Source organism: Megalobrama amblycephala, linkage group LG20, assembly GCF_018812025.1.
Source record: "Megalobrama amblycephala isolate DHTTF-2021 linkage group LG20, ASM1881202v1, whole genome shotgun sequence".
Taxonomy (NCBI): Eukaryota; Metazoa; Chordata; class Actinopteri; order Cypriniformes; family Xenocyprididae; genus Megalobrama; species Megalobrama amblycephala.
In genome coordinates this window covers 21,611,329-21,634,334 of record NC_063063.1, presented here as the reverse complement: position 1 = coordinate 21,634,334, position 23,006 = coordinate 21,611,329, and the positions used below count along the sequence as shown (strand labels likewise).

Sequence of the window (23,006 nt, the reverse complement as noted above, 5' to 3'; positions counted from 1 at the left end):
CTCATTTCCCTCCTTTCACCTTCAGCTGCTGCCAGATTCTAGCAAAGTGGGGCCAACATCTGGATCAGCCTCAATAGACTCCAAGAAGTGTCAATGTTGATCACCGAGCACATGATGAAAGCTGGGAAGAACAACATGAGGGGACACATATGCTATAGGACTAAACCTAAATATATGTTTGAGGATTTCATACCAAGATGTCCCCATAGGCCAAAAATATTAAAACATAAACATTTAAGTAGAGAGGTGTGTAGAAGAAATGCTCAGAAAGCCACTGTGGACAAAATTGCAGAAAATGCTACTGAGTATTTGTTTTGGGTTTGATTCTGTTTCATTAAAACATTCCCTGGCTAATTTTGCACACAAACTTGGAATGCTATTGCAATCAAAGCTTTGAAGCAACAGCTCAGAGTTGAAACAGGCAGCTCTGAAAGGTGGCGGGCTGGCTTATAACGGGTCTCCTGAGATGAGCCTATGTGTTAGTGGAAACTGCTTGGGAGATTTGCGCTGGTCGAAATGAAGCCTTCGAGAGGCTGAGAAGAGAACAACAGGAATCCAGTATCAAAAGGTATCTCTTCTTCTACAACAAATGTGACAGAGCTTAAAAAATGATGAGAAACAACAGTATTTTAGAAAAGGAACAACATTCTGAGAGTACATTCAGTAAAATGAAGAGCTTTTGAGCTAACAGACTCTCTTACCATAAAATACTCTATAAGAAAAACTGCATATGCGGGTACTGCACCATCTGAAGCCAAAATGTTGACTATCAAAACAACTTCTGTTCACAAAAACTTTTATTCTCAACAGCTGGCTTGTGGACGCAATTTCACTGGACTTAAGTGGCTCTTTTCACTAGACTGATGTCACCGTAATTGAGAACCATACACTGATAAGAGTGAAGCTGAAGTTTGTTTAAAAAGATCTATGTTGAACAGCGTTCAGCTGGACGATTGACGAGTATGTTGTTTTCTGCTCTCTTCATTTGTGGCGTGTCCTCCCACAGCCCATAATGCTCACTGAGCACCACTCCACTCTACACTAATGGATTCTGGAGAGGCACATCAAGTGCTGCTGGACGTACGTTTTCAACGTCTCTGCTGTGCGGCAGGTACATCTGCTCTCACAGGTCTGTGTGCATGTCTGTTGTGTAACAACACCGATGCACTTAAATTAGAGCCGTCAAACTGCAAACAGTTTCTGCCTGGTATTGCTCATTATTTAGACTGTAAACCTTGTAAATTTGATTTTAAAGGTTAGGTACATTTTATATATATATATATATATATATATATATATATATATATATATATATATATATATATATATATATATATATATATATACACACATGTCTGAATTATTTTTAAATTAATTTTTTAGATTATATAAACACGCTCTCTCTCTCTCTCTCTATCTATCTATCTATCTATCTATTGTGTTAACGTTTTGCTCTGAAATGCCTTAAAACGAAAATACAAGTAAAAAAATTGTAAAATAATACAAGCATGTTTTCCACACTGAGTTCTACACAAAATGATATTCAAGGGATAGTTCACCCAAAAATGAAAATTACCCCATGATTTACTCACACTCAAGCCATCCTAGGTGTATATGATTTTCTTCTTTCAGACGAATACAATTGGAGTTATATTAAATAATGTCCTGGCTCTTCCAAGCTTTATAATGGCAGTGAATAGAGGATGAGATTTTGAAACCCAAAAAAGTGTAACCATCCATCATAAAAGATAACCACCGTGTGGTTAATAAAGGCCTTCTGAAGCGAAGCGATGCATTTGTGTAAGAAAAATATCCATATTTAAAACTTTAAAAACTTAAATAACTGGCTTCCGACTTCTGGCAGACAGCCTTAGCACGTTGACTTAGGCCAAAAGAGTAACCCCTGACGCGATGTAGGAATAGCGTAAGCTTTGATGGCCCTCGCTGTTCAAACAAATAGGGCTGGGCAACAAACTCAAGCTTCTGTTCTCTTATATCGAAATCCTCTGACATTTTTTCTTTAAAAATTCTCGTTTTAGACTTCTAATTCATGACCGGTGTTTTGTTTTCCTCTCTGCACTTCCGCATTCGTTAATATGTCATGCGTCTGGTCAGAATGTACTCTCACTGTAAATCGATATAACTCCAATTGTGTTCTGAAAGAAGAAAGTTACATACACCTAGGATGGCTTGAGGGTGAGTAAATCATGGGGTAATTTTCATTTTTGGGTGAACTAACCCTTTAAATTACAACTGATTCACATAAATGTAGTTTTTCTGACACTCAAGTTTAAATTAGAAATATTTTCTAGTGTCTTGTCATTGACATGGAGGGACTGCAAAAAGAATGCAATGATTTGGTTTTTACAAAACTAAATGGCTAAATAAAAAATGCATTGCAACTCTTTGTAACATTAATGATGTACCTTAATTGTATGTCATTATGAATATATTGTGAATATATGTTGCTGTATGTCATCTAACCCCACATTTAAATTTGTATGTAGATTAAAACCTAACTGTGTAAATAATAAGTTCAAAGGTCAAACTAACCTCGATTCCACCCTGAAGCAGTTCTACTTGAGTGCCGCCCACATCCAGTGTCACCGCAACCGATGCAAAAGGGCGACTGGCCATCTGCTGCCTTTCCCTCATCAGTTGCTGTAACAGGAAGAAAATACATTAGTAAATATATGTACATAAACCTTATAGTTTCAAACAAATCTAAGCTGTCAGTTGTCTTTGTCAAAAATCTTTGATTTAGGACTAAAAGTGGTGACTGACAGCATAAGTGACATGACATGAAAGTTCAGTGACTGATATTTATTGAGAACAGAAAAACTAAAAGCACCTCTAGACACACACACAGGTGTGAGGCGGTATGCAGATATTCTGACGTGTTTGAGATAAGAGGAAGGAAAAAGATTACGAAAAGAGAAGAGGCGAAAGTGCAAAACAGAATAAAGCAGAAAAAGACAGAAAGAGAGAGAGGCCAATGACAGCACTCTGGCTGTTTTCCAGCACAGACAGAAACAGGTGGTTGAATAATTCATTTGTTCCATATAAAAAAGTTTGGAGGACCTGGCTAATCAAATGTCTGCAAAGATTGGAAGGAAATTTCACTTGCCACAACATGCATGACAAGCAATTATTTTGCCATTGATTGCATGAGCATCAGTATTCCAGTGGTGGAGTTTAATTAATGATGCATTCCCTGTAATTTCTCCATGCAACTGACTGGCTGGCTGCCCTAAAAGCAGGATTCACAACCTTCATACAAAATCCCATCCATAACCGATGGCACACTGCTTTTTTTTGCCTCTTTGATGGACATAGTTTATCTATCATGTGCACATGGTGCACAATTTTCCTTGCTTGTGCAAACAGGAGGAGATGACACGGTCCAGGTCAGAAGTACTTCTCAAGGTGACATCAATATATTTATCAATACCAAATTCTCATCTGTAATCAGAATGTGTAGATGTCAGTGAGTGAAAGAGAGTGAGCATTCATGAGCATTTGCAGGTGACATAGGTACAAAAGATCAATACACTGCAATATAGTGTGTTCAATCACATAATACTATGCCTTTTGCCTCCATATTAGAGAATTCCACAGAGAACAATTAGCATACTTTTTCAGTGAAACATTCAATAGGCATCCTAATAAGACCTTAAATATCTCATTGCATCTCATTAGCAACAATGACATCAAACAATAACGAACAACACTTCAGCAGGTATGTAGTAAAACAATTAGAGAGAAAGCTTTTGCCCTGGAGACAAACTTTGAAAGACTTTGTACTTAAGTGAACACTCCAAATCAGCTTCTCTCAGAGAGATGGAGGAGTCGCAGGTGATGCCTCTATCATCTCTAGATAATCAATAGTGAAAAAACACACACACACAAAAACCATTGAGTGGTCCTCACCAGCGGTCGATCAATATCTAAATGTGGGCTGATTTGGGTACCAAGGACAAGGATGATTGCTATTGGATTTGTGACAAAGGAAAGAGTGCAGCTTTAAACTCTAATTGTGCCACATAACGGTGACGAAAGGCAGCTGCTGAGGTACTGTCACTCGCCTGGTTTCACAGCAATTCTGCACCATGTTCACGTCCTGACAAACATGGCAATGTCCACATATGCATGTATGTGGATTTCAAACTTTTTTTTTTTTAAAGGGGACTAGATTTGATGACGTGGACACTAGGGGTGAAATGGTTCTCGGTAAAAAAAAAAAATCGAACTGTACTGTTCTGCACACTTGGTTCGGCACACACTTGCACCCCGGTTCATCTCATATCTGATGACGCATACGCATCTATAAAATGGTTTGTAGAAAATAAATAAAACAGACCAACAGAGTTAGGCTAATACATGTTTCTCTCAATGGATACACATTCTGGCTTCCCCTAAACTTGCCGTATGCTTTATATGAGTAGTCATTTATGCCGTCATCACCCGGGTGTTGATGGCGCGCGAGCGCAGGTGAGACCTGAACAGCACACATTGCTATCTGCGTTTAAACTAAACTCATTTAAGCCTTGCCAATTTAAATATTTGAGTGCAAGCCGCGAAAGAGAACTTACGCGCTGTGAGAAGATTTGTGCACTCATCCGAAGCGCGCACGCGGAAGCGCGTGTACAGCGTGCAAATATTGAGGTCTCTTTCAAGTCTTGTGTTTAAAAAGGACAAATTCACACAAAATTATGTCAACATGCCCATCCTGGCGAGTATCCTAGCAAGCACAGTTGGTTATGTCTTAGGTGAACTTGTACACTCGAGAAAGAACGCATGTGTTCAGTATCCGTGTACTGTATCATGCATTATGTCTTAAAGAGACCGCAGCTCTTGCATTCCTGCTGTCTGAATGTGTTTTTAATGTTAATCAAACAACAAAAGACAAGAAAATCACTCATTGCTCATGACTGAATAGTAACTTAATAATTAATAATGTTTGATCTTTATTTAATTTATACAGTGAAGATTACATGCAATGTTGTTTTACATTTTATTAGCTACTTTATTCAATTTCTGTACCTGAAAAAGTATATGTACATGTATACAATTTTTTTTTTTTTTTTTTTTTTTTTGCAGTTTCTTCACATTTTATCTTATTGATGTTAATTACACTACCATTCAAAAGTTTGGGGTCAGTACATTTTTTTTTATATATATATTTTTATTTAGCAAGGGCAAATTAAAAAGTGATTAAAAGTGACAGTAAAGACATGTATAATGTATTTAAGAGAATACCTCTAAGATTTATTTTTAAAATAAATGCTATTTTTATGAATTTTCTATTCATTGAAACCTGAAAAAACAAATGTTTTCCACAAAAATGCAACCGTTTTCAACTTCTGAGGGATCATGTGATACTGAAGAATGGAGTAATGGCTGCTGAAAATTGAGAGAATAAATTACAATATTACTGTTTTTACGGTATTTTTTATCAAATAAATGCAGCTTTGGTGAGCAAAACGAATTCAAAACATAAAAGTGCACCCCCCAAACTTTTGAAGTATAGAGCATTAAATCAGTGTTTCCAGCAATGCTTTTGTTACACATGCAACAACAAACAACACAACTGATTTGTCTGAATAAAATGTCTCTAAAGAGCTGGTTCAAATTCAAATAAATAATAAGTAATGTATCAATTGAAATACTTTATAGCATAACTAGAAATATGCTTACTAGACATTTCCATGAATTATTCCAAATTAAAAAATTCCAGAATAGCTGGAACCACAAAGCGTCATTTTTAATGTATTAAATTGTTATCTTAAATAAAAAGGTAAAAACAGTGGAGATAAAAATGTAGTGGTAAATAACAGTACTTCAGTTTATATATAATTAACTACAAAAAGAACACGTAACATAGGACCACTAGTACTTGCCTTTAAGTGCCTTGATTATAGTACTCAAAAGTGACTGACGGTTAAAAGGAGGGAAACCTAGAAGCTTTGCACTCAATGAACTGGACAGCACATTCAAATCCTATGTAGACTCCTATGTACACATTATGTACAGTCTTCTGCAAGCTTTCCACATGCTAATTCAACTAATCTTCTAACAATGGCAACACGTATCACAGTTCAAAGCTTCACTGTATTGCTTTCAAGATCATGAATCTTCAACCACTGCAACAGGTCCTCAAAACTCATCCACAATAAGAACATAAAGGACAGTGCTTCTGAACAAATTTGCTTCTGAGCAATTCTGCAATTAGTTGTTTGACATATAAAACTAAAATAAATAAAATATAAAAAATGCAAATAAAATATATGCAAAATGAAATCAACATCAACAGTCTCTAAGGCATTCAGATGAACAAGTTCTCTAAAGTGTTTTAAACAGATGATTATTGGGCCAATCACACTATGTCACCAAACACAGTCAATGTTTTTCTATGAATCTGAAAGTCAACCTCAGAAATCACAGAATAAACTTCTTCCTGAGTCCATGAAAACAAAAATGCAGGAAGGTGGCAATGTCCTTGACGGTGCACATATCAAGCTTACAGTGCGGTCTCTGTGGGGGTGTCTCTTCGGCACTGACACAAAGAGGTCTCTTCAATGACTTCCGCTCAAACGGGCCCTGATGGCACCACGGTAATTAATCACTCATTATCTTTTCTATTAATCACCACTTGAGGACTGTTATGGCTGATCCCACCGCGACCATATTTATAATGAAATTATCAAAGCTGAGCACACTCCTCACATCAGGCTTTCTCTTGACAATACGATCTGATCATCTCTGCACTAACCCGGATAAATAAATGTCTGTGTGATGAGAGACACTAGAGAGGTATGCTAGCTTGAAAAGTTAAAGCTAAACATTTTCGGAGCTATAGAGCAGTGCACTATAAATGGGGTAAAGCCATTGGTGTGCAAGTTCTGAGTAAACAATTTCATTGAATTTGCAGTTTGCTCTTAATGTCCAAAATTCACTTTGATTTATACTGTATACTCAAAGTACACATGTCTGAGCTCTAAATACAAAGAGGAAAAAAACAAAAAAAACTATTTGCATCCTCCTTTATTTCTTCAATTTCTATATTGCACTGGTGCTTTCACTTTTATGATAACTCATTCATAGGTAATAAAAAACATATTTATAATATAGCGAGCCAAGCGCAAAGCAAATGCAGAATGTATCTTTCCTGGCTTTTATTAACCCACTGGAGTCGTATGGATTACTTTGATTATGGATGGTTGCATTTTTTATTTTTTTCCTCAAAATGCAGGTCCCCATTCACTACCATTATAAACCTTGGAGGACTATGGATATTTTATTGTGTTTGTCTGAAAGAAGATAGTCAAATATACCTAGGATGGCTTGAGGGTGAGTAAACCATGGGATAATTTTCATTTTTGGGTGAACTAACCCTTTAACTGTATATGTGCCATTCACTATGGCCCTGTCCCAAATGGAACCCTAAGCCCTTGCAATGTTTCTCCGCATGCACAATTTGTGACTGCAATTTTTAAGTCCACAAGATGGCTAGTGCACATTAAAGGCATAGTTCACCCAAAAATGAACATTTTGTCATAATTTACTCACTCTCAAGTTGTTCCAAACCTGTATGAATTTGTTTCTTATGTTGAACACAAAAGATGATATTTTGAAGAATGTCAGTAATCAAACAGTTGATGGGCCCTTATTGACTTCAATATAGTTTTTTTTCTTTTTCTCCATTCTATAGAAGTCATTGGCACCCATCAACTGTTTGATTACCCATATTCTTCAAAATAGCTTTTTATTTTCAGCAGAATAAAGAAATTCATACAGGTTTGGAACAACTTGAGGGTGAGTAAATTTGGGAAAGGGTCTATATAGGGGATATAAGTTCATAAGTTAACAAGTGACTGATTTCGGTCACAAAAGAGCAGGACAAAAAGGGCAGGACAGGAAGGAGTAAATTATGCCTGCTGAGCTTGTTGATATCATTGTAAAGCTGTGCTCTTTTCAAACAGAGATGACATTTGCACCAGAATGGCCCCTTTCTGAGGGTGAAACATTTACACATTTATGAGTCCATTAATTATATCTTCGTTTAAATATTGATTTGAAGCTATTTGCTTTCATTCATCCCCTTTGACTTGCGTATTTGCGCATGTATGCATGAGAGAGTAAGAAAACAAACATGAGGGAAGGAACTGAGAAAATAAAATGTCAAAGCATGATAGGGAGATAGCAAAAGTGATATGGCGTGAGAGAGCATGGCAGAAAGGGAGAGAGCTGTGGCATGCTCTCATTTGTGCTAATAGATCTTCTCTCAGAAAACAGGCTGGCTTTGTTGACAGCCAAAAAGCACCATCTGCAATTTATCCATCTCTCTCCATCACCTGCTATTACTCATCAGGCCCACTGCCTTTACTAGATCAGGGCATCTCCATAACAATTATGCAAGACAAAGCCGGTCCATCACTGACATATACATAGATGCATCCATGCACTGCACACTCGAGGATGCAGCTGCCCTTTTCAACACATTTTTAGTTCTGTTTTTTTTTTTTTTTTTTTAATTCAGACTTATAATTGCAATGTTTTGCTTGATCCTATAAACTAAGCTGAACACAGGAAGGCATGCACACAAACTTGTAGGGGTTTAGACTAGAGTTAAGGTCAAATTTGTTTTATTATTCTTTGAAATGCTCTTAAAACCTTGCCCCAGGGTAGTACAGTGAAAACCTCACTGATGTGAAATTGAGATTGATTGTTCATTGATTTTACCATAGGCTTCATGTTAAACCCTGCTGAAATTCCTGCTTTATAGCATTAGGACTTTCCTGTTAGACATTAAACAAGGGCTAAAACTCTCAAAGACATTTTGGCCACAAATACTAACATTTAATGGAATGGTTTCATGGTTTTTCATTCCTGAAAAAATGACAAACACATACCACCCCGATGAAACACTTCAGAAATTTAAGGAGGACCACCATTCAGGGTCTCGGTTAAGGATAAGTTTACAAAAACACCTAGTTAAATGAATTTATAATTATTTCCCCCAATATAATTAGGTATGCCTGTATTGGTATCATGTTATGTCTATGTTTGTGTTGGACTCTTAGTTGGTTTTTCAATTTATCAAAGTTTTCCCTTTCTATTTCCTTCATTTGCATTAGTTTCCATGGTTAGTCATTGTTCGATTAATTTGATGCACCCATTTCTCGTTTCCTCTCTTTGTTAACGTTTGTACATATAGAGCTTGTTTTCAGTTTCTCTTTTGTTACGATCTTGTCTCATTTAAATAGTTGTTCTATTTCATCGTATATAGAGTCTGAACTCCTAAGTTTCTGCTATTTGATTTTTTGTTAGAGTAAACTGCTGCAATCAGATCCTACTTTTATTCATCTTTGCTGCAAACATGCTTTGACAGTTGGCATGGATGCACATAAATGTATATACATTGCTGAATAATTACAAAATGATTGTGATAATATCTAGATAACTAGAAAAAAATAAATACTAAACTATGGAAAGATGTTTATTTTTATATAATAAAGTATAATATAATAAAATGAGAAGATACCCATGGTCTTGTGTGGTTTTATGCCTTACAATTACAAATGCCACAACTGAACTATGGAATAACTATTGTAAATATTCATAAGGAAAATTGCAAAGTACAATCAAGAGCTTCAAAGCCTGGACCTTCATGAATTATGGACTATGCTATCAACTCTCATCCTTGTATAATCTGTTCTAATTAGACAAAAAAGAAAAACAAGGGAGTAAGAAAAAACTTTTTTTGCATTTAGATATTACAAAGGATGACTTCAATTATTAACAGCCCAATGAAATGAAAACAATGTGTTAAGGATTAGAATCACAGTCCCAAATCAGCTTTAACCAGCAGTTTAAACAGTTTTAACAAAAAAAAAAGGTTTCAGTTGATGGAGAAAATTCACTGTCAAATTCAAAATCTGTGGATGCTTAGCTGATCAAAAATAAATAACTCTTATTATAAATACTGCACAAAATGCAAATTAATTATTTTAACTATTAATTGCAATTATGTACTCAATCAACAAGCCTAGCATGAGGATTAAATTCATTCTGATTTGTTGGTGCCTAACTTGCAAACACTCTATTTAAAATTTTAACAAAGTATTCACTGTAGAAATTATGTAAATTGAGCAACTCTCAAACCAGCAAATTAATTACAGCTGATCATAACTGGAAATGAGGTCTTGAACCAAGCAGGGAAATTTGCCCAGACAAATGACACGGAAAGAAAAGTTTTCAGACTGGGAGCAAAAGGACCAGATACAAGTGCACCCACTGATCTTACGAAGAAAAAAAAGAAAAGAAAAGAAAAAAAACTCAATCCAGAAATGTCTCCAGCCACAGCCTAATGTTTTTCGCCTGATGATTTGCTCATGTTTAAGAGTACAATTAAGATAATCCACTCAGAATCACTTCTGCATTGTAGACCTATGTGGCCCACTTCATCCAAAGGAACATCAATGACCTGATTAGCTCTTCAGAAAATGGATTATGAAAGTGGCTCAAACTGTTTATTCCACAAAGTCCTTCGGATTGACTGTTTAAAGGACATGTCACTCTCATTGGCTCAGAACTGAGTTTGACATTGATCTGTTAGTGTTACCATGTATGTAGATCAGGGGCGTTCAATTACATTCAATTGGTGACTGGTTTTTCATTGAGAAATAGGCATGGAGGTCACACAGCTCGAAAGTGTATTTTCTGTAACATTGAAGCAAATTGTAGCAAATGTAGATTTTTTTTTTATTATTATTATTTTCTTTACAATAATTTACTGTAAACAATATATATTTTTTTAATTATATATCTATAAATATATTCTTGTTGTTGTCATATAACATTAAGTGTTTCCAGCTATAGGTGAACCCTGTAAGAAGTCAGATTAGCATACAGGTAACTGTCTCTACACAGTACAGTAGCAATTACTTTTCTCACTGAAAAGATAAAGAATAATAGAAATGTGCAACTGATTGATGCTGTATTTTAAATGACATCCATGATCGATTCAAGCTGCAATTTCTGACCCTTTGTTAAATATTATTAAAGGTGCAGCAAGCAATTTTTCAAAAACGCTGTTAAAAAGTTGCTCGGACCGAGCACCCCAACAAATGTTTTCAGCATTAGGGGGTATACGATGGTGGAGGAGAAAGAGAAAAGAGAAAAAAGAGAAAATCTCAGGTATATCACTGGAAAAAGAAGGGTTATGATCAGGTAAGAGCTTTAGGACCCGTGTTAATATTAGAAAAGCTTTCCAGCGCTGGCTTTTGGCTTTCTACAAAGGGTGTTACCTACTCACCTCACTGCATTTTCCCACCTCAGAAACACCCGAGTCACAGAATATTCTTTCTAGATGCAGTTCATGCATTCATAACTTTGTGACCTGATTATTGTAATGCACTTCTGGCTGGATGCCCGATTGTCTCCATAAATAAGATGGAGTTTGTTTAAAACAGCACAGCCAGAGTTCTAACCAGGTCCAGAAAATATGATCATATCAGACCAATATTATCATTGCTGCACTGGTTACCTGTCAATACTTCTACTCTACTTCTACTCTGTCGCACAGTCCCTCAATACTGTACTGATCTCAAGCATTCTTATTACTTACTCACTTATTACACTACCAGTTTGCCATTGAACATCAGTCTCATCCAAGGCCAGTCTCTTTCTTATATCGAATATATTCATAATGGGTGGACTCACATTTTATCAGTCATAAATAATTACAATTATCAGCTATATAGCTAGACTACATCTGTTGAATGTGTTGTGAAAAATGTGTTGTGAAAAATATATTAAACATTGAGCACCCTAATGCACAAATTGAATCGTAATTACCAAAGAATTACAATTAGTTGCATCCTCATTCCCATGCAACAATGTTTAATATGTAATACAACAATAATAATAATTTGCAATACCATTTTACAATAGTCTTATCTGACTTAAATCTAAATTTTGGTGCTGCAAAATATAGCCATAGTGATCCACCTACAGACAACAGGCAACAGGCAAGAAGATAGGAAGCATGACCTTCTTTCATTGGACAAAGTGAACATCAGATTTAACTAAACATTGAATATTTGGTATTCAGTTTCAGATCACTGATACGCAAGTCTTTGCTTTGATATCATTAATTCAACAGATCTACTTTAGACTCTGCTTTGATCCACTACTTCAGCGAACACTGCTGCATCTTTCTGAGCAATTCATGTATCATTTGCACACATTGGAGTGTGTGAACTTGTGATTTAACAAACTCAGTGAGAGTCCCACAGCTGAACTTGAAAAGTGAGGGTGAGTATTTGTCATAGACTAAAGGTTCCCTTGTGAGCGTGTGATGAATGAAGTGGAAGAAGTGCCTCAGTGTTCAGAGTCACAAATGGTTGCGGCCGTTTGCAAGACTCTCATTATGGGCAGAAATATTTTTTGCAGACTGATCAGAACTACTTTTCTGCAAGACTGACAAAGGAGCTGATGCATTCATGGTCCCCTGATTCCATCGAGCTCTCTCCATCGCTCTCTCTCTCCATAATGTGTCCTTCCCTGACCAATTTGTGTCACATAGGACTGTACCTCATTCATTAAGCTAAGTAATAAGGATCAGTTTAATTATAGCATAGTTGAGGACATCTAGCTTTTAAAATATCAATATTTAAAAGCCAATTGTTATATCATTGACATGCTTTATATACATAACCCACCAAACAATCATTAATGAATGATCATCACTTCAAGCCACTGAAAACTCAACATCAGATAAAGAGTAGAGCCGCCATTCTGCAGACCAATAGTGGAGTTTCTCTTTCACTTGGTTGTTTAAACCCACATCTTGGGCTGTGGGCCAGCCAGACTGGTTTTATATTGGGGCTGATATGACCTTTAATTAACATTAAAAAGGATAAAACTCTTGGTTCCCTTTGCCTGAAGTTTGCTGATGCCCTTGAAAGAGAAACCTTCTTTATAACACATGGCTCTATCGCAGAGATAAAAAGTTTTATCATAACTTCTCCATTTTTCATAATAATGGATACTCCCAGAAAAACCAAAGCATGTACTCAGCAGGCCTGAAATATAATACTGACTACATAAATTTATCCTGTCTATACCAGCCTAAAATAGATGCAGATATCAAGTCACTACAAGGCCACCACAGTAAATATAGGTGTATATTTTATTATTTAGTACTACTGTGCATTGGTCATTGAACAATTTTAAAATATTCAAATATTTTAAAAGCTATTCCATATACACTCACATATATATATATATATATATATATATATATATATATATATATATATATATGTACACACACACACACACACACACACACACACATCAAACAGCCTGCGCAATCAACCGTTGAGTTCTTGCCATGTCGGAACGTGGGGGAGGGGTGCATTGTTTCTTAAGTGTGTGTTAAAGAATAATAATATTGATTTGAATTAAGTAATATTTGTGGTTCTTGTAACAGATCAGTTTAATTCTCCATTCTCAAATATTTTGATGAAAATTTCACAAATATATTAAGTATATTTAAAAAAAAACACTAATTGTTATTCAAATACTAAATTCTTTTAGTGAAAAAAAACTTGAATATAACTGTAAATTTTAGACAAAATGTTTAACTCAATCAAGTAAATGATATTCAGAGATTTTATTAAGTTAATAAAGTTAATTATTACTGTGATATTTACTAAGCCACTGAATTATTTTTAAGAGTGCCACCACATCAAAGAGCGCCAAAACGGTATTTATTGTTTGAATTTCGTGATCAAATGGATAGAATTTGAGGGATGAGACTTTGTTTCTTATTGAAAGTAACAAAACACAGAGCTCACTGCGATTATTGGAGGTTAATGGTGGTTATATATTCATACATAGGAAGCTAGTTATTTTACTTTATAACATGTTAAATATGGATATTTTTCTTACACAAAAACATCATTTCACTTCAGAAGGCCTTTATTAACCCCCCGAGGCCATGTGGAGTACATTTATGATGGATGGATGCACTTTTTTGAGATTCATACATGTGACCCCGTTCACTGCCATTATAAAGCTTGAAAGCATCAATATATCAGATTGTATTCATCTGAAAGAAGAAAGTCATATACACCTAGGATGGCTTGAGGGTGAGTAAAGCTTGGGGTAATTTTCATTTTAAAGTGAACTAAACCTTTAACATGTTCCTTACAAGGCTTGCACAAGCTAGTTAAACTCTCTGCCTGTTGATTGTAGCTCATATTTTGCCGTTTTACTCCACAGGCTGCTCCCACCAGCATTTACCGACTCATGCATCTGGTGTGGATGTGACTTGACCCTCTTCACTGCTGCAAACCTGGAATGTTTTCATTTAAATCTAATCATTTAAATTGTTGTTGCTGCATTACAATGTTCATGGGAAATATTTAAAACCTAACATTTAACTGCACTAAAAATGACTATGGATGTACATTTAAAGAAATACTGTTGTATCCAAGTTTTTAAGCCTGCATGCTGTATGACTATGAGTATGGCATTGCACTGTGAAATGTCAATGCCCCTGCCGTCTGTTTTACAGAAGTCATTCATGACAGACTGTTTTACAGAAGTCATTCATGACAGACAGGCAGCAGCTAGTGAGGCTGGGAAAATTCTCATCCAGCACCCTCACCATCAGCACCGGCGCCCCTCAGGGCTGTGTTCTCTCCCCACTGCTCTTCTCCCTGTACACCAACGACTGCACCTCAAAAGACCCCTCTGTCAAGCTCCTGAAGTTTGCGGATGACACCACACTGATCGGCCTCATCCAGGACGGTGACGAGTCTGCTTACAGACTGGAGGTTGAACAGCTGGCTGTCTGGTGCAGTCTTAACAACCTGGAGCTCAACACGCTCAAGACAGTGGAGATGACCGTGGACTTCAGGAGAAACCCCCCTGCTCTCCCCCCACTCACCATCATGAACAGCACTGTGGCAGCAGTGGAGTCATTCAGGTTCCTGGGCACCACCATCTCCCAGGACCTGAAGTGGGACAACCACATCGAGTCCATTGTGAAAAAGGCCCAGCAGAGGTTGTACTTCCTTCGCCAGCTGAGGAAGTTCAACCTACCACAGGAGCTGCTGAAACAGTTCTACTCTGCCATCATCGAATCCATCCTCTGCACTTCAATTACCGTCTGGTTCAGCTCAGCTACCAAATCTGACCTCAGAAGACTACAGAGGGTAGTCCGGTCTGCTGAGCGAATCATTGGCACAACCCTCCCCACTCTCCAAGAACTGTACTTATCCAGAGTGAGAAAAAGGGCAAAGAAGATCACTCTGGACCCCTCACATCCAGCACACTCCCTCTTTGAACTGTTGCCATCCGGTCGACGCTACAGAGCCCTGAGCACCAGAACGACCAGACACAGGAACAGTTTCTTCCCTCAAGCAATCCATCTCATGAACACTTGACAAACACGGAACACATAACACTATTACACATTATTTACTTAAAACACTTATTTATATCTCAATTTGCACACATAATTGTACATACAATTGTCTATAATATATATTTTCTTTTGCTTTTTTTGCACTTTGTCTATCTTGTAAATTTGTATATTATTATTTTATTCTTTTTATTATGTGTCTTGTCTTGTCGCTGTTACTCTGTTGCACTGTGGAGCTTCTGTCACTAAAACAAATTCCTAGTATGTGTAAACAACATACCTGGCAATAAAGCTCTTTCTGATTCTGATTCTGATTCATTCCTCCTGCTCTACACTGACATTTAGTGCCGACATCTGTCATCCGGTCTCCTGAAATAGTACAGAGCCACTCTAGCACTGGTGCGCACAGCAGAACCTATCAAATGCCCCCCTATAGACAGGTCAGCCTGGCCTAAAACACCGGCCACAAGACTTTTTCCAAGTACGAAGCCTACGTTTCGTCCAAACGTGTCAAACCGATGCTTGTCCAGCGTTAGAAACAATCATCAAATCTTAATGTTAACATATCAGACAAGAGTCACCAGACATTCTCTTCCTACTCAGCAACTATCCATTTGCAGTTTTGTCCGAATCAATTAATATATTCATTGCATAAATGATTACGTGATAGAGCACAGCAGAGGCATGTCTCCTTCATTATGAGTATATTCGCTCCTCTTCAGGCACTGAACTGGATGAGACTGCATGTTAGATGAAATTCAATAACTCAGGATGACACGGTTTCATTATTCTTAATCACCCCTGTTCCGTCTTGTTCATTTAATTTTTCATTTCAGCATGAGGATTGCAGTCATCGGTCCGAACAGTGGGGAAGGTTTTTTTCAATAAGACAAATCATAAAACACGAGGGCGGACGAGGGCAATGCCCATAGCCAAACCTGTTTGTGTTGCTCACTGGAGAGCAGAGATAAGACGGTTTAATTGCACTTTTTGTAATCTTCCCTCCCACTGTCTAATTTCTAGCTATAAGAATGTCATTCTCCAAAAAGGCAAGATAAATATTTCATCTGCAAAGACAACAGATGCCTTGTTTCCTAAAGACTGATCTGTTGTATCATCAGGCAGAGCAATAATCTTAGGCAGAGAGTTATGACTGCTGCAACCTCAATGAAAAATTAAGAGTTGTGGGACATTTCTGGAATTTCACACGCTGACAGAACCGATAATCACCAACACGAATGCAAACCTACCCACAGGTCCAGAAGACAACGGCATAAGTGACTCTACCCGTGTAATGTTCCACTGCGGTAAATGCAAAACACCATTATCAAGCCCTCCGGCATCAGACGACAGTCTTCTAATGCATCTGCTCAGCATAATCACTTAACATGAGGGCAAAATACACCACACCATCACTGTGATGAATCAAATCAGAGACATGGAACACATTTCTTCCTCCACTAAACATAAGCTAGGATACATTTTTCAGATCTGTCATACCAAGTCTTGATCTGAAATCATCATACAGATATGTCACGCTATGTGGTTTCACAAGGCCAATTTGTCTTTTGAAGACAATGGACAAGACAGGCCAACACTACAGAAATGCATGAGAATGCCGGGGATTTTCCTGAATAGAAATATGGGTAAAATATGAAGAGTTCGTCCATATGACGTTTTCTTTTAAATGAGCATTTTTACCAGGCTCCTATGTTTAGGTTTAGTAATTTTACTTTAATGGCAATGAAAAGTTATTAGTCAAATACTGAAATGCCTTATTTTGAAAAATGTCACTTTAGTCTATTCATTGGTATTTAACAACTTTGACTGTCTTTCGCTGCAAAACCAGCAAAGTCCTTGCAAAAACCTCTTAGTCCACCTCTTTGGACAACAAGACATAGTAAAACGTCCATTTCAGTCAGTTTTACAGCAGCAAAAGGAACACTGTTGTGTTTACTTGCCACTTGCGAAATCCTGCCATTGCCACTGTAACGATGGACAAAACACGATAAAAAATTGCAGCTCTGCAATTGAAAGCCGGGTCATATGCACACCATCATTCATCTTGAAATCATACGATTTGATTTGCATCTTCCGATTGGTTCTTCTGTGGACTTTTGCTGACAAAGGGAAGTGACATTTTGCAGTTTGTGCCAATGAACCTGTATTTCTGAATGGGCTGATGCTGGGATTTAGCAGATTTGAAGCAAAAGTATTTGATGAACGTATACTATGTGCGGAAAGCATTCCGCTCAATATCATCATCTTATTTTTGATGGAGGTGCATTTAGTGGCTTTTGCAACTGAACTCTTCATATTAAGTGATGCAATATAAATATATTATATATACATACACACATATACATATACACAGACACACACACAGAGGAGAGAGAGAGAGGAGGAGATAATACATAGCATGATTGCCGAAGTACAATAAATTTTGTTGAGACATTAAGCACTAATTGGATGATTTTAAACAGATTTGCAAGCACTGCACTTCAATACAAGACACCATCTTAGAGCTGAAGCTAAAACCGAAATAAGGCAAAAGCAAATGCGCAAATATCCAGGCAGATGACAATGAGACGTTCCCTAGACTTTTCAGGGAAACGACACACTGAAGGAAATCAAAGGCAAGCACTGTGATTTGTGTTGAGCACTGCTGCTTTTTAGATATTCCCTTGTTTGATCTCTCAGCCAAAATCAGTGTAGTGGAGAACATTTGCATAATGGCAGTTATAAACATGTCCTCTGCTTTCAACTCATGTCTTTCAATAAGTCAGTCAGGACAAAAGGCGTTCAAATGAGAGGTTGCAGAGCAATACAGCTTCTTCAGTTACGATCATAAAAGCGGAAGTTGCACTTCATAACGGCAATAAAGGACCACTATTCGCATGCCTCTGAATGCAATGGAAAAGCACAGAAAAATCCCTGTTAGTTTAATTTTGCTCTCCATCTCGAGCTGCCAAGGCAAAAATCAAAAATGTGACCTTGTCACATGATTGGTGCCAAAATGAAGTGCACGTCATCCAGGCTCTTTCTTGCTCAAGACAAAAAACAAGAAAATACATTTTCAGAAGCAATTATTTTTCTGGAGTGCCTCCTCAAACTTTTCAATCATTTTAAATTAAAAGATAAAAGCTTTTTTGAGAGTACTTGAGGGCAGAAACAAACAGATAATCTGAACCTGTGGAGTGCAGCGCTGCAGTGAGCCGAATGCTAATGGTGGAAGCCCATCTGCCCCATCACGCATTATTGGATTTAATTCTTTAGATGAATATAGCTTTGGATTGCTGCAATCATAACTCTTGTTTATTTCCATACATCAATTAGGACAGAAGCAAAAGAGATCAACCTTCCTGATTATCAATGTCAATTCTGTCCACTAAAATGGAAAAAATGCATTACAGACACAACGACATTGACCAATCATTCTCATGAAATTCTTAACATAACTTTTTGGTGTTATTGAGTAGCAAATAGACTCATTATCAAAAAAAAACTAGTCCCCAAAACCCTTTAAATCTGACATGATGAAATGAAGAAAGGCAGGAGAAATAGTGGAAGTATGGCATCTCTCTCCACAACACGCAGACATCTGCTGCGCTTAACGTTCAGTTTGCTCTAAACTGCATTAGATAAGTCTTGTCAGAGCTAATTGGTTCATAAGGGCCCCTAATTAGGAAGATGGGCATGTTTGTAAGCAGTGGACTCTGCAGAGCCATTTCATGTGGCTGACAAGGCTTTATGCGCATCTAAAGCGCGTCTAATTAAATTCCATAGAAAGGAAAAACCACAAAACGGAAAAAGGAGAGCAGACTTACCACAGTGTAAAGTGATATCATATACCGATATATCAGACAAAACAATAAATCAGTAGAGATATCTGGCAATTTTGAAATGACCAGGACTTTGACACAAAGATGTGTTTATATTCTTGTAATGAGAAGTGCTTTATGTTTCTTCTGTTTTATGACATACCTCTCGTCGCCTGGAGGCCCAGCAAGTCTGCTTGATCTTCCACACCACTGCAGCTACCAGCAACAGGGACAGAAAACAGCTGTAGGATAAAGAAATAAAGGGATGGAAAGATTAAATATGACAAAGACATTTAAGATTCAATTACATTAGGGATTGGGCAGTATGACGATATATATATATATATATATATATATATATATATATATATATACACACACACACACACACAAAGGTAGTGATAACTGGAAAATAATCTACTTTATAATACTGTTTATATTGCAGTAGATCTGCAATATCTGTGCAACTATCAGGGTTTTATCCAATTAGAATTCAGTGCGGAAAATAGTTTTGTTTTGAGACTTTTGACTTGTATTGTCGTCAGACTAATTGCTTGTCATATTTATATCTAATTTGGGTCATATGGCCCATCCCTACTAATAACTTACAATTGTCAATAAAAAACAATGACTTTGTTTATCTTTATGCAACATATTCTTCTCATCTCATACGTCTTCATATGCAAGTTTTAGAAGCTTAGCACTATGAGCACTATAAGAATGGCCCAGTGACAGATTTATGTTTATACCATTCAACAGATGGCAAATACGAACATTATCATTGGATAAAAACACTGGATTTTCAAAGAGAACATATTGTGAAACTATTGTTTAGTCATTACAAAAAAATATGATTTATTAAGAAAATTTCTCAATTTGCATTTTCAACAAGCTTATCAAGATTAGTCTGACAATGGAGTTGCCATGGCTCAGTTGGGGTATTGGCTGCTGGGAAACAAAGCATTTAAATTTGTTAGCATGGTGGGATTTATTCATTGAGGTGCATCAATAATACATTGTCCCATTGGAATTATAAGGGTCTATCTTCATTCTGAGGAGTTTTGAGATACTGAACTTCAAAGTTTTTGCATTCCATTCAACTTTGTAGATATAACCTGTTTTGTTTTCTAAATAAAAAGTCCCAAAATGTACACAACAAAATGTACACAACAGAATAAGAATATGTGAATAAATCAATTTTGACAAAAATGTCAAATAGAACGTTATAATTCAAAGGGGACGACATATGATTAAAGTTGTTCCTGACTACTTCCGTATGCATAGAAATAGTTTGGTTTTTGTAATATTTCATATTGTTGCTTCAAAGGTTTAGTTCACTTTAAAATGAAAATTACCCCATGATTTACTCACCCTTAAGCCATCCTAGGTGTGTATGACTTTCTTCTTTCAGATGAATTCAATCGTAGTTATATTAATAATCACTCTGATGCTCCTAATGGCAGTGCACGGAAACCACCTGTTTGAAACTTAAAAAAGTGCATTCATCCATCATAAACATACTCCACACAGCTAATAAAGGGGTTAATAAAGGCCTTCTGAAGCGAAGCGATGCTTTGTGTAAGAAAAATATCCATATTTAACATGTTTTAAAGTAAAATAACTAGCTTCCACCAGATCGCCTTCCGCATTCAACTTAAAAAAAAAAAAAGCGTAACTGACGTCGCGTTCTGGCGGAAGCTAGTTATTTTACTTTATAACGTGTTAAATATGGATATTTTTCTTACACAAATGCATTGCTTCGCTTCAGGAGGCCTTTATTAACCCCCCAGAGCCGTGTGGAGTACATTTATGAAGGATGGATGCACTTTTTTGAGTTTCAAACAGGTGGTTTCCATGCACTGCCATTATAAAGCTTAGGAGCATCAGGGTGATTATTAATATAACTCTGATTGTATTTGTCTGAAAGAAGAAAGACATATAAACCTAGGATGGCTTGAGGGTGAGTAAATTTTCATTTTTAAAGTGAACTAATTCTTTAATAGCCACCACTAATGGGTCTCTAGAACTTGACAGTTGAGTTGGCAGCATTTTATAGAATTGCTTTGTCACACCGTGTTAAAGAGCTTCCAGTGCATCTAGACTGAATTTCTCAGATAATCCCACCTTAAAAAATTAAAGTAAATGGTCAAAATACCGTGCACTGATAAATGTCAGAATCTCTGAAACTCACAGAAGGCTTTCCAGTGGTCAAGCTGAGGAATACGCTCATCTCAGTCAAGTGTTAGGGTCTGGCAATGTGCATCAAAAGGCAAATCTTATAACTGCGCTGACATCAAAGTCATGAATTGTAGGGAAACTGCTTTTGCGGACTGTATTTATGGAGGTATATGAGCATTCGTAAACATCTCTGTTTGAAATTAATTCACAGTTTGCACAGATGAAAAAAAGTTGTGGAGAAAAAAAAAGAATGATGAAATCCTTTTAATGCTTTCAAACGCATGCCATCTTGGGTTCGTTTGAAGATAATGGCAAATTGGGACGAATGGGGAAGAGAGAAACTTGAATGGCTCGATTAAGTAGCAGTGCGGGAGAAATCCCCCTTCAGATCGAAGCCTTTCATCCGGTGCATTGCAGGCAGTAAACAGGACTTAATCCCCTCTGCGGTTCCACCTGGAATCCGAATTAATACGAAAAATAAAGCAATTAAACGTTCTTGCCCCTCGTGTGGTGGTACATGTGGCGGCTGAGTAAATATGTGAGAAAATAAAGAAAGTATTCAGGGACCACTCAAATAGAGGATGATATGAAAGGTCTGGAACGAGCTATGGGAGAAAGAATTAAAAGCCGACTGCTAAACAATGATAAAAGGTGCATCCTAAGTTAAACATTCTCCAACAAACAAACCACTCCACTGACTTGGAGAAGGATTTTTTCTCACTTCCATGAAGCTGAGTTGAAAAGATCCAGAACAAAAATTGATGATTAAACTGTGTTATTTAACTAAAGTGTTATTTAGCTAATTATATGCAATTAAGTAGATAAGCAGCCTTGTATTGAACCCATTTCAGGAGACACTTCAGAAAAACTTTCTAAGTTTTACAACAAAATGGAGGTGCTATTCACAATATCTGCTTAGATAACTGCATGGATTTTTTCTTCTTCTGGTGCAGTCCACATGTTCTGAAACACTGCAAAAAGACTTTAAATAACAGAATATAAAAAAAATAAAATCAGCTAACAGAAAAAGAACTAGAAGAGTTCTATGAACTATGTAATGAAGATGACAATAATTCTCCTTAGGCCAGGTGAGTTTGCTTCGGTCTCATGAAGGACCACTGACATCATCAAGACCAAACGAGGCAAAAATAACACTATCATCCCCTGATGATTTCATTTTCTACCATTTGAGCACCCTCTTTTAGCCTTCCTGGCATTCCTGACCATCTCATTACAGTGAGAGGAGGATCTAGAGGACGATCGTATGGCATGACACTCCTCTAAGAACAGATATTTAGTTTAAATCACTCTGTATTACAGTTTGCTCATTTACTGAGCTCCATGTAAATGAGCAAATGTCTGGGAAATTAAATCATTTGAAGGACGTTTTTGGTGATTCCGATATCAAGAGGCACAACCCCATCTCATAAATAATAAGATAAAAAGAGAGACCGTTACAGCAAACCTGGGAGGGGAATAGTGCTGGGCGGTATACCGATTCATACCGAATACCGGTATTTATTTTTGTTATGATATGAATTTTGATGATACCGGAATACCGGTATGTG

General features: G+C 36.9%; 1 protein-coding gene across 1 annotated transcript in view; it reads right to left on the bottom strand.

The window, feature by feature from the left end:
• atrnl1b (attractin-like 1b) overlaps positions 1-23,006 on the bottom strand; it is a 109,052-nt gene that overhangs the window by 14,417 nt on the left and 71,629 nt on the right. Inside the window, exons 26-27 of the mRNA XM_048171138.1 lie at positions 19,424-19,502; positions 2,554-2,661 (exon numbers count right to left, since the gene is read on the bottom strand). Coding sequence (XP_048027095.1) covers positions 2,554-2,661; positions 19,424-19,502 — 187 coding nt within the window. The remainder of the gene's footprint in view (positions 1-2,553; positions 2,662-19,423; positions 19,503-23,006) is intronic.